This window comes from Copadichromis virginalis, linkage group LG12 (assembly GCF_057382275.1).
Source record: "Copadichromis virginalis isolate Kocher_CV1m ecotype Utaka linkage group LG12, C_Virginalis_male_GT1.1, whole genome shotgun sequence".
NCBI classification, from domain to species: Eukaryota; Metazoa; Chordata; class Actinopteri; order Cichliformes; family Cichlidae; genus Copadichromis; species Copadichromis virginalis.
The window spans coordinates 14,941,841-14,955,213 of NC_140629.1; the positions used below are offsets into that span (position 1 = coordinate 14,941,841).

The 13,373-nt window shown below is 39.8% G+C and overlaps 1 protein-coding gene across 1 annotated transcript; it reads right to left on the bottom strand.

The window, feature by feature from the left end:
* Positions 1–157: 157 nt before the first annotated feature.
* Positions 158–12,916, bottom strand: unm_hu7912 (un-named hu7912). The gene is made up of 2 exons (XM_085474869.1): positions 12,698–12,916; positions 158–4,804 (listed from the first exon to the last, which is right to left on the bottom strand). Exon 2 carries the CDS (start codon positions 4,750–4,752, stop codon positions 1,543–1,545), a length of 3,210 nt encoding a protein of 1,069 aa, XP_085330995.1. The 5' UTR covers positions 4,753–4,804; positions 12,698–12,916; the 3' UTR covers positions 158–1,542.
* Positions 12,917–13,373: the final 457 nt, after the last annotated feature.

Genomic DNA, 13,373 nt, shown 5'->3' on the forward strand with positions numbered 1-13,373 from the left:
TTGCCAATACCAACTTTGTATTTCGACCAATACATGCATTGCTCCACAAGGTGGAGCTCTAATAATATAAAAAGGAGACAACATGACGAGAACTGTATTTATTTAATCTTGTGCCTTTATATAAAGTAGCCCATGAAGAAAAATTCAAAGCCATGAGGTCACTCATTTACTTCCATTTATTATAGATTCATATATATATTTATATATACGTGTGTTATAAACATCACAAAATAGAAACTTGAGGAAGGTCTTGCACAAAGATATAATCAAGTAAAAGGGCAACCTTAGATTAGTCAACAATGGCATTGGAAGCAGGCTTATCATCTGGGGTCAGTGCTGCAGCGCTGTTAGGAACATTCTTATCTCATAATTTGTGTAAGTGCAAATAGTCTTTGCAGCTCTTGGCTCAAAGGAATTATTAAGTGTTTATAATAAAATAGGATTTTACAATATAGATGTTAAGGTTGCTCTTTTATTGCATATGATTTAATTAGGAACATACTGTGGTATTAGTTACAATAAGGTCTCAAGTTCATGATGTTCAAATGATCTAATATTCAATATATATACCTCTTACATTTCTATGCATCAAATGGTATCTTGTTAACATAATAAATTTAATCATAAGCAATATCAATATTAAAATACCTTAAATATAAATAACATGCTTTGAGCAAAAATAATTATTCATTTACACTGGTAGTTTAAACAACCTAATTCTACAGCTCTAAACCCTTTAGAAATAGCTAACCCTATACATTGCTTTGTGTCAAATGCATTTTTTTTGTTTTCGACTGAAGGCCACTTTCAAACAAAGCAATTTATACAAGAATGACATCAAGTCTTTTCACAAGATGAAATAAGTTCCAACTAAATCGTGAATGGAGTGGGAAAACAACCGGCGGTCTGATTGTACTCCTTTATCTATGAAACAATGACTAATATAATTTTTTTTTAAAAACCACACATCTACAGCATATCAAGGAAATAATACTTAAATACTAATAAACAACAGTTGTAATCTTACAACCACTGTAACAAGATATAAATATATGATTTAGCATTTGTTGGAGAAATTAATAGTGGATGACTGTTACAATATGAAACCTGGCTTTGCACACTATTATGTGTAGGCAATGAAATGTGCACTTAATAAATACTGTGTGCTTCATAAATTGTCTGCAGAGACTGCACAATCATACATGTTCACATCTTAAACACCTGGATAACTGGAGAGCTTGCCTAGTCTACATGCAGGCTATTAACTGTTTAACTGTTCTGTGGGCAACGGGATCAAAACAAGCCAAAAACAACATGTCACAAGTGTGTGTGTTTATGCGTGTGAGTTTTGTGTATCTGTGGCAACAGACAGAAGTGAGAGATAGATAGATGATAGAGAGAGAGAGCGAGAGAGAGAGAGCGGCTGGTCACATACTGTATATACATCTATTTCCAAATCAATATTTAGTTTGCTAAATCACACAATTTATTTCCAGTATATACATTTAGCTGACATCATTATCGTTACTAATTAGTGCTATGCTATATGATATCATCCAAGAGATGGGGGGTGCCCACCCAGTCTAATGTTCTTGGCTCGGATGCTGCCATGATCATGCACATAAACTGTTTCCCTGTTCTCTTATCTATTGGGTATATAGTAGTAGGAGTAAACCTTTTGTTGCTTTCCACAAACTCACACAGCTGATTATAGATTTTGGGGTACTCATGGCGAAGGAAAACTCCTCTGGTCCTGAGCTCACGCTGGATATTGACAAAGCAGACCTCTCGAGCTTTTCTTCCCTCCTCCCCCTCCTTGTCAATGTCTGGTGTGCCCGGAGGGGGAGTGAGGATGAGCGTTTCCATTTCGCTATCCTTCTTGAGTACCTTTTTGTCAGGGCTTGAGGAGGCTAAGGACACCTTTGCATATTTTCGAACTGTTGGTGTTTGGACCCTTGGCGAAGGTCTGTTAGGCACTAGTTCACCAACAGCGATGGATACATTCAAAAGGAAACATTCATTGGGGTCATACTCATGACCTGCTTGCTGCAGTTCCTTGCAGTACTCTCCTAGGTTGTCCTTGAAGCCATCCAGCTCTCTGAGAGATAAGTATGTGGGAGACATGAGGAGGCTCTCAAGCCCAACTTGCAGGAAGTTGTCAGCTGTCTCTGGATTAGCAAAACCCAGAAAGAGGACGCCTCTGCCTCTGGAGAGATAGCCAGCTTTAGCAACTCGTGAGAAGGCTTTGTGGATCTCTGTATTCTCTCTGCAAAACTTAAGAGTGTGTCGACACACACTACTGACACGACCATACAGGCACGTCTCTTTGTGGATCTCCCAGTCGTCCCGGCGACAATTTCGTGAGCAGTAGAAGGTGTAGCAACTGTGACAAGACTTGAAATACAGGCAGGCGTTGAACATATTCTCAATCCGGCTGCATTTCTTATTAGCACACACCATAGTGTCATCTTCATCAGTGCTGTGGTCTGGAGAGCACTCTTCTGCACTTCTTTGTAAAGCATCACACCCACTATCGGGGTCTTTGATGGTGTCGGGGCTGGATTTGGAGGAGGGGAGCTGGGTGTTCAGACATCCTAAGTTCTCGTGCCCAGACAAACCCCTGTCTTTCTCATCATCTTCAGTGATTAGCTGTTTTAGCTGGTCTAAAAGGTCTTCACTGGACTTTCTGCTAGTTGGTGGTTTGTAGTCAACGACCAAATCAGCTAAGAGTTCATCCAGCTGCTCTAGGCTCTGCTGCAGGGAGAAGTTGTTATGTTTCCTATCTTTGGTAATGTCTGTTGCATTAGATGGCTGCTTCGGATGAGCTTCTCTGGGAGATGGTGTTTTTTCATCATCCAGTGTATCCCAGCTAACAGAGTGGACATCACGTCGCCGGCTGTTGCCTGCACATAGGTCATTGTCAGTTATGGTGATCTCTGGAGTTACAAACCAATGTCCACTCTTGCTATTCTTCCACGGATTGCTTGAACCCCTCTCTAGAGAGTTTTCAGACAGTGACAGGGCAGCGTAGCGTCTCGGTGAACTTGATAGGTTAAGAATGACAGGTTGAGATGTAACATCAGAGGATGTGCCGTTCCTTGCTTGGTAAAACAAATTTTCATAACTTCGTCCACGTGGCACTGACTGGTCTCTGTCATGACGTGGATAGAGAATATTGTCCCAAGACTTTGAATGGTTTTTGATTTCTGCTCCAAGGCGACTTGTCTCTGTACAGCTATTGGGAAACCACGGGGGTATGCTGGAGTCTTGTCTTACTCTTGGTGGCGTGTGCTGAGAGGACTGATTAGAGTAACCAGATATGCTTGAGCGATACCAGTCATCTGAAAAGGCCTGAGACATTCGAGGGCGTCGACGACCCTCTGTATGGTATGGCCTTGATGAAAAGTACTGCTCCATAGGAGAGCTAAATGGTTTGGAGTAAACAAACCTTGAGTTATTCATATGATACGGATTGAAGCGGTTGTCCTCACCATAGTAAGATCTAGACAGTGGAGTTTGAGAAAAGTATGAACTTGCCTCACTTGTGGAGTAAGGCCTGCCGTATACAGAATGTGCAGGCTCTCTAGGAAAGTTGTCTGCGTAATACGACCTGACAGGAAGGGTGTGAACCCATCGAGTCCTTGGATCGTACTGACTGGTCACTGTACTACCATGACTGGTTAGACTGGACCGATCATCCTGAAAGTAAGCTCTAGAGTAGGGATGCACTGGATAACGGACTGCATCCTCGGTATAGAAAAACTTGGTTGGTATGTTAGGATTTGAGTAAGCTCTTTGTTCTTGAGTCAGATATGGTGCTGTTGGTGATGGCATTCTGTGCATGTCTAGATGCTGGTAAGAGATAGGAGACATACTGGTAGTGTAATGGTACCCCTGTCTAAAATCTCCACTATAGCACTCACTTGGAGTAGGCGTTGGTGAGGAGACCATCTGTTGAGGCACATACAAACCTCTGCTGCTACTGGCCTGAGAGTATCTCTGCCAAAGGTGGTCAGGACGCACACTGGGAACCTGCCTTGATGTGTGCTGCAGTACAGCAGCATCTGGCTTGATGTCCACACGGCACCTAACATGAGGGGTTACAGCAGGTTTATCTGACTTGTCCTCCTCAAAACAGTCTGATACATAGAGGGGGGCATGAGGCTGCAGTTTGATAGGATGCACCTCATTCAAAAAAGGCCTGTTTGATGAGTAGGAATCTCGCACTGTTTCAGAAGTCCTCAAGGTATCTGATGCAGCCTGAGGTGCATCCCTCCCCTTCCTGGTCCCTGGGGGAGACACTGAAATGGGTACAGGAGTGAGAGTAGCCTTAATCCTGGGAGCACTTTTAGACCTGGATCTCTTTTTTGAATCTGACCATGTAAGATTGCTGGTTTTGTCTTGGGTGCTGTGCTGCTGAAACTGCCTGGTGTTAAACAGATCTGGAGATGAAAAGCGAAGATGTCCCGGTTGATCCAATCCATTCCACGCAAGATCTTTATTTAATGTCTGATGCTCGGGCCTTTTGTAAGGATACTCCATCGAGGAAGAGAGGGTCTGTGGGTCATCCAGTGACTCAATGAAGTCAAAACTACGGCAGTGTCTTTTGTTGATGATTTCTGATTTATCAATCATTTTCAAGTCACATTGCTGGTTGGAGTGTAGAGAAATGGAGGGGTCAGTGATGGGATTTAGATTTATGTCCTGATACAGAGTTGATGCCAGTATATCAGGGGGATGTGTCCGAGTCATCTTAAAGAAACTTCAATGATCTCCATTCAGTGTGATTCAAGATCAACACAGCCTGGGGAAAGAAAAGAGATGGAGCATAATCAGCGTTATTGTTTTCTCTGCCATAGGAAGGCTTACGCACCCATGTTGGCGGTTGCTGGTCTCAACCCATCCAAAAGTGTGCTTTGCCAAACCAATCAAAAGTTTATTATAAAAAGAAAAAACAAACTTTTTTAGCCAATGACAAAATACAACTGTTTCTAACTTCTGATTGGATGGACAGCCTACAGCCCACCTCAAAAGTTGCCCACTACCCGCTTCCTTTTCTCATCTGATCTCATATAATGGGAAATAAATGAAAATGTAAAAACTAAAGAAGAGATGTTGTGACTTTTAATATTGCATAATTTGCTTCCAAGAGGACACTCTGCAACTTACCTGATGGCAACATGTTTGGAACACCACAAAAACAACAATCAGCTGATCCAAGCAGAGTCGGGCAGAGTGTAAACAACTAATCCATGCCTTGCTGTGACATTAAAACGAGGTCATTTTTAAACTGCAATGTCATATTATCTTAGTAAGACCTTATAAATAACTACACATAAAAATGCTAGTGAAATCTGTTGATGTTTTGTGGGTCTGAAAGGACAAAAACATTTCCTTTCAGATTTTTAAATCCTCAAATATCAGAATTGGTCTTAAAAATCCCTCAGTTAGGCTCTATTTAGAAAAACAAAGGTTGACTTCGGTTAGCATTGCTGCTATACCAAATGTGCCGACAGTGTCAACGCCAAGAATGATGAGAATTTTTCTAAAGAGTGGTGAACAGACCACTCATGAATTGAGACTTTTTAAGTGTCTTCAACATATTACAGTACTGTTCTAGAAACAGTGTATAGTATATTGTATTGGTGCCACAAAGTTAGGAAGAATCAGTCCACAAAATCTGGATCCATTCTTCCAAACTTTGTCACAAGAGGAGATTATTTAGGTTATTTAATGCTTTAATTGTGGAGTTGTATTTTTTAAATTGTTATTATTTCTTTTATGGTGACATTAAAATGTTATGTACTCTACGTGTTTTACTAAAGAATGAGCCTATATGACTAAAAGTAAATAAAGGCTCCCACCTATGCAAAAATAATGAATAATCATAATTCTAGGGCATACCATCAAACTGCTAGCTTGATATAGTAGGTCTTCAACTAGCTGAGAAGTTGGGAAGTAATGCACTAGCTTCTAACAACGGAAAGTTTGTTTATTCTCAACTTGCACATTTTCACTCTCTTTCTGTGTAAACCATGTTGGAAAAGTAAAGGTCAACATGCTGAGCTTCAGGAGTGAGGAGCAACCCCATAGCTAACAGCAGTGTAGTTTACAAAGCTCTTATTTAATACTGTTAATGTAGTTATCAAATGCCAATATCTCACTGAGGGCTAATGAAGGTGAACTGCCTTACACTCCCACTTGTGGCCTACTGCACGTGATGCCTTCTTGCCCCACAGTGGCTCCACTTTACCATTAAAGGCTTGCAGCATGCTGCCTTCTGCTGCAGCTAATTAAGAAGGCAGTTTTGAGGGACAAGCCCTATTTTTTAAGACTGAACAAGTGTCTCTGAGAGCAGAATTATCCCTCAGAATATGCACTATGCAAATACATTTCACCAGTCCCAGGGGCAATATATAACAGAAGCAGAGCAGGCTCTGACCACCTGCAACAATGATATTGTTAGTCTTAGAACCAAAGTGGGACATTTGATTAAAGAAAAAATATAAACGAGGAGTCCAGAGCATGAATAATTAGCATCACGCGATTTTTAGGTTCCCAGACTACGATCCAGCTTCCACATCCACTGATGACCACGGATAAATTTACTAAAATATAACCATCTATGTCGTTCCTCTTACACACTAAAGCATAGTCAATACAACAAACAGTTTAGAGAGCACTACAAAGATGTCACTTTTCTACCTACTCAGATCTGCCTCAGACTTTAATTTGCCTTCATCCCACTCATTTTGTTATTTCCAAAATAGACATTGCGCATTCTCACTTTCCCCTTGTTATCCTGCCCACTAACTGGAAATGGGCTGACCTTCCTAAAATTCTGCGTTACTCATATCAAGGGTAGATATGAACTCGTGACTCTTGATGTTAATAATGCTGCCAAAATTAGAACTGCTGAGGAGCATGAGTTCAGGGCAGATTTTACAGATGATGTGAGAAATGACACTGGGCACAGAATAAACCCAAGTACACCTCACAAAGGGTTTCAACTTATATATATATATTATATTATATATATGTTTATAATGCATATAGTTTGCTTTTCAAAACCTTGATTTATCCAAATATCACAGATCAATGTGAAAGATGAGATTATTCTTTTTTGTAATTTTAATTATACATATATATATATAAACTTCACAAACTCTGTAATCATAGTTTGGTTGTTGGCGATGCATATAAGAATTAACCCTTTAATAGTTACATTTCAGGTCTCTAATATTAGCTATATAAACCTTTACTTGGTGTAGTATTTTATATTTTATATAGAAATCTTGTTGTAACTTACAGATGTTATATCTTTTCTAAAAATGGAAAAGCCACAATTTCAACTTTGGTAATATTTTTCCATAAATGGAATTCTTTCATAAACTATTTCATCTTCTTTGATATCTTTCAGTTGCATCTTACTCAAATTCCTTCATGTTTATGAATGTAAAGAATCATTTTTTGAGTGAACCATAACCCCTAATCATCCTCCTCCCCATCACTATAAAAAGCCAAAATTCAGAATTGTTATTATTTGTCCCAACCTCATTGAGCTTGTATTTTTAGAAAAACGAGGAAAAAACATCAAGTTTATGAATAGTGCAATCAGCTGAATATCTCAAGTTTTAAATTAAAAAAAACTTCAGATACCGATGTGTAACTGTGGTAACTGCATATGTGTAGACGTTAGCTCTGAAGGCTTGGGAGTAGTGATGCTGAATGCCATAACATTTAAAATCTGCCAGTAGCTCCAATCTCGCCAAGAAAACGGCAAACTGGTCCAAGAAACAAAAAAAATCCAAATTGCTGTAAATATGTGAATTTCTGTCAGAGCCTGCAATCTCTGGGCCTCCATGAAATAATTAGGAATTAGTTCAGTTTAAAAACAGACCACTCAACTCAGTCAACGGTCCAGAGGAGAGGTTTACAAGTCACTTTTATATGTAAACTGATTTTTTACATGACTATACATTTAGAAGGGTAACCTAAGGAGCTTGGTAAGAAAGGTAACTGGACTCCTTTAAGTTTCTCGAAAACTTTTCACCTCTCATCCGAGAAGCTTATTCAGTTCTAAGACTAAATGGTGGAGAGTCCCGGGTATTTAAGCCCTCGTGGGAGTCGTGGCAGACAGCAACTGTCTGGCACATACAATCCAGTTTTGAGATCCCTTCCCGCCTTAACGCCCATTTGATCTTAGAACTGAAGAAGCTTCTTGGAGGAGAGGTGAAACATCTTTAAGAAACTTAAAGAAGTCCAGTCCAAGCTCCTTAGATCAGTGTTTCCCAACCTTTTGGAGCCACGGCACATTTTTCACATTAGAGAAATCACGCGGCACTACACCAAACAACAAGGTCACAAAAAGCAGATTGATCATTTTTCCCTGCGCACCAGGTATAGAGGAATTGGCTTGGTTTGTCCCCAGCACTACTCATGCTAGGGCTTTCATCTGGGTTGGAATTTTCTCCAGGACGCAGGTCAGATAGACTACTTTTTCTTTCCAAATATTTATCTATTAATATTACGCGCTGTGTCATCTCACAGCATGACTATTATTAGAGAGGGTAGTTGTACTGCCCTCTATTGGAAGAGAATGTAATTGTTCTGCACGTTACGCCGATCGCTTAGAGTACTAATCAGGTGGAACCAGGTAATGTTCCACCATCTTCCACCTAATCATTTCTCACGGCATACCTATGTGCCACAGCACAGTAGTTGGAAAACACTGCCTTAGATTACCATGACCTGGACTGAACCTACACAGACATTTTAAAAGGCTACGAAATCTAAAATGTGTTCATCTACTGGAATTATAATCATCATTTTCAGTAATTTGTAATAGCTTAGTAGTTGTATTTTTCATTTTATAGAATATATTATTTGTTTCCTATACATAGAAAATGTTTTGGTGTTGTTGTCCAAGTCATGGTAAAAGAACTACTGTATATCTAACTGTATATCATTCTTTTAGGGCATTGTATGAATATTAAAAAGATGAACTTTAGATGCAAGCTACAGCTGACAGATGCGGTTCCTAGCATGGTACTAAACGAAAAGGTCCTGCTGAATGAGTGGGTTGCATTCATAATACAAGCAATTTAATCACACCAAACAGACCTCGAGGTTTGTTTAAGCCTTAAAGGGATTTTCTTAGTTTAAATATATGGGTGGCTCCATGCGTGCAAATCGTCTTCAGTCAGAAACTCTGGAGAAGACTTTGGTATGGCTTATATCCTCTGCTGGCTAAGAACTCTACCTCCAGCTCAGTCTGGCGGCTGCTGTTGCCCTCACAGCCCCTCATCAGACTGCAGATGCTGAGAGAGTGTTATCAGCACTAATGTTGAATTACAGTTTGACAGATGAATGAAGCTATAACATCTATAATATAAACCCTGTGGTGGTCTGGTCTATTTGACAGTCTGTTAAAATGAGAAATAAACAATCCTTTCCCAGAATGAAGAATTCCTTTAAAATCTGTTTTATTTTTACTTGACGAAATCTTCACATACATTTTTAAATAAATCTAGGAATTCCCTCCCTTTGTCCTTCATGGTTTTTTTTTCATTTTCAAACGAGTTGAAGTAAACAATAATTTTAAAAGGTAAGTCTGTTTATGTGTTTTATTTGTGCAAATTAAGATAATCCAGATTAAATGTCCTTTGAAATGTTAATTGTAAAGGACAAAATGCTAAATTAGCAAACTGAGTTTCTTACTATACTGCATTTTAGATATTTTAAATACATAAAATGTTTATATATTTTCCAAGTAAATCTAAGGAATTAGGGCTGTTCGATATAACGATATATATCGGATGACGATATAAAAACGTCTATCGTTTCATTTTACGCTATCGTTTGTTTCGTGGTGTCGCAAAATAAACTGTTTATGGCAATATTTTTTCACGGTTTTGATGGTCACTGTAGTGGCTATATTAATTTCTTAAAGTTCTCTCTTTCTCTTATTTTTAATATAACCACACTACGGACGGACAAGCGCCTGTTTTACGACAACGACGGTAACACCATCACGTGTCCGCTTGTTTATTTTCCACATAAACCTTTCACAATAAAGCTCAAGATCCTGTTGAGACTTTTCAAAATAAACTGAACCACGTGAAAGAGTATGCAGAGTGTTTACGGATGAGAAGAAAAAAAAAGAGCCGTCAGGTGCTAAAAAATAAACCTTAGACTCAAACGTTAGAACAGGCTTTCCCCCGCAACACTTCACGCAAGTCGAGCTGCCCGAGATTCACAGAGTTTACAGAAAATTTTTAATTTTTGTGATTTATATCGTTATCGGACGATAGATGTCTTATATTGGGATATGAGATTTTGGTCATATCGCACAGCCCTATAAGGAACTACTTCCAATATGTGTAAGGGTGAGTAGATATAAATGTAACATAAGCTTAAAAGACTAACCCAATTAGAAAATTTCAGGCCAACAGCCACAACTTAAAGCTCACTGATTACTAAGATTACTGAAATATAAATGAAATACAGCAATGTACATGCTTATGTCGCCTTTCTGTAGCAAGTATTACGTTAGCATAACTATGTAAAGAAAGCTGCTCTGAATATTTTCCAATAAATAACAGACAACTTTGACGAATCTCTGATTAAAGAACAACCAAAACATTTTGTTGTTTTTGTTTATTTGGGGTTTTTTTTAAGGCCTCTGGAGAGTATTATGGACAAAATGTTCCAACAATGGGTTTTTATGTGTCACACACACACACGGGCTTTCTTGTTGGCACTCACCCACAAGCCAACCCTGAGTTACCATCTGTTCATCATGACGAGAGAGGCCTGACCAGCCATCTCTGTCATGTCTCCACAACACACCTAAATATCACGTCTGTTCACAACAAACCCCGACACACACAAGCGAACGCATACACCGCTATTCACTGATTTTCATGGTTTGTTGCGTTCATTGTCACATTGTAAAGCACAAATATGAATATTTTTCTACTTTTAATATGCAGGAATAGCTATAGTTATATATACTAATTAAAATAGGGTTTCTCAGATTTACAGACAGGAAAATCCAGTCGTTAACAGACAACAACAACCAGTCACAGACATTTAGGGGTTTAGTTAAATATTTCATTATGTTTGACCATATGAAGCCATTTGTAGTAAAAACTACTGCACCTAGTGTGACTACTATAACAGTAAAACATGTTTTGTAATGTTGAGAAAAGCTTTGTTCTTCTTTACATAGCGGGTTAGATAGTACCACGCGATCTCTTCCGGCATGACTGGGACCACTGTCTTGAATGCTGAATGTCAGTGTAACACAACTGCGATTGTCAGACTAGCTCTTGTTTTAATTTATTACAAATAAATTACCAATGTCCTATTAATGATAAATCTAGAAATGATTTTTTCCTATTTAGTGCCACTAAATAGGAAAAAATGTTGAACCTAGCTTCCAATCTTTCTATCCTTAAAAATCTAAATAAATACTTTTAAGGAGGGGCTTGCAAAAACTAAGGCCTTGTTGAGCTCTAGTTTTATTATTATAGCACTGTTATTATCATTATTATTAACATTTAGTGAGCATTCCAATGCCCAAATTTGACTCAAACAAGGACACAGCTTTAATCCTTTAATGGATATGGATGAACAGTGCTCATCAAATTATGTCGTTTCCCGATATTGGTAAAACAGCCTTACAAAACTGATCCCCAAAGTAATGCTAGAGCATTCAACTGCACAGGAGATGCAAAAGAAAATTTAAAAAGAAATTGTGCTGCATATAATTTTGAAGGTTGACAGTAACTTTAGGTCTCTCGCTGACACATCTGTTAACCAGAATATTGCTTCCAAATCGCACTGATCCAGGAGGAAAGAGGGAAGATTTGTGTTTTGGAATTTCAGGATGGGACAGGACATCTTGACTCAGTGAATCCACAAATTCCTTCCTCTGTCTTCACGGACTAAGCTTTCTCCTTAATAGAGAGACTCCACTTTAGCACAAGTAGAAAAACCACATGCCACATACTGTCTCCATGGCTACGGCACACAGCAAAGAATCCATTAAATGCTCCTGCAGTTGCACACTGAGAGCAAAATCTCAGCCTGAGGAGAAAAAAACATCAACTGATAATCGATGCAAACATGCGTGTGAGCAGATCGACCTGTGCTACTTGATTTTAAAGGATGTAACAGTAATTTTACATAACAGCCTATTCATAGAGCCAAAGGCTGTACTGCATGGTATTAGGCTTTACGTTTCTTATATAAAGCTAAATGTTCTGTATGCAGTCCAGAATTAATCTGAGATCAAATCCATTTGTTTGCCATATTAAAGAGTAACAAAAAGCAACTTTAAAGACTGCATTCTTTCCTTTTCTATCACAATCGTGCTGCAGATTTTCCTGAAACCTCCCGCGCCCAAACCCAAAGCAAGACGCATTGAGCCTCGAAGCCTTACCAAACATTTGCTCTGATACACTCGGGCAAATCTTTTTATTTTGGTGCGGCACGGACGGCCCTCCATCCTTTGTGGCTGACCTAACGCCTTTGAGTCCGGAATGACATCATTAAAAAGAAATAAAACATAAATACTGAAGCAGCCACGGGGTTCAAATCAGGACGGAGCCCACGGAGAAGGCTAAAGAGGGGGAGTTCGAACAAGTTTGTTGCGGTAAATGTTTCGAGAGTAAACGACGGGCCTTCTTACCGTCTCGCCAGTGAGTACATGGCATGCGGTGGACATGGCGAAGCGGCAGCCTTGCTCTCCGTGTGGGTACGGCGTTAGCCCCGCTGCACCTGCTGTGCGCCTGCCGGAGCCCGACACCTGTCCTTCATGCCCATTTCACATGTTGTGCGCTTCACCCCGCGATGCTTCTGTGTGTATGTGCGTTTGCCAGTGATGGAGGAGGTGGTGTGTCTGAGCCTGCGCTTGTGCGCGTGCCTCTGGGGGCGTGGTTGTGCGTGTTTTTGTGAGGAAGGGAGGGGTGGTGCTGAGGGAGCTGGGGGCATGTGGCAGTTCGAGCCTCGGAGCAGCACCGCGGTGTCGCTGCGTATCTGAGTCCCTTAAAGGCCTTTGCAGGGGCATTTCCGGGGGTTTCTGCGCTCTGCAGTCACTGATGCTCATCGTGGAGGGAAAGCAGAGATGACAGCTACATTTGTACAGTTTTCAGACGTAGTTTAAGATCAACTTGGATTTCCCGTGGTTCTTGACGTAACTTCTGTTGCTCCTCTCATATTGATGGTCATGAGGTAGAGAAAAAATAGTCCTGTAATTGGGACAACTGACTTTTTTATTTCTTTCTTAATCGCCTTGTTGTTTAGGGAAAATAGTGGAAAAACGTCCCCTGTAATTTTTTAAACCCCAAGGTGACATTTTCAGACAG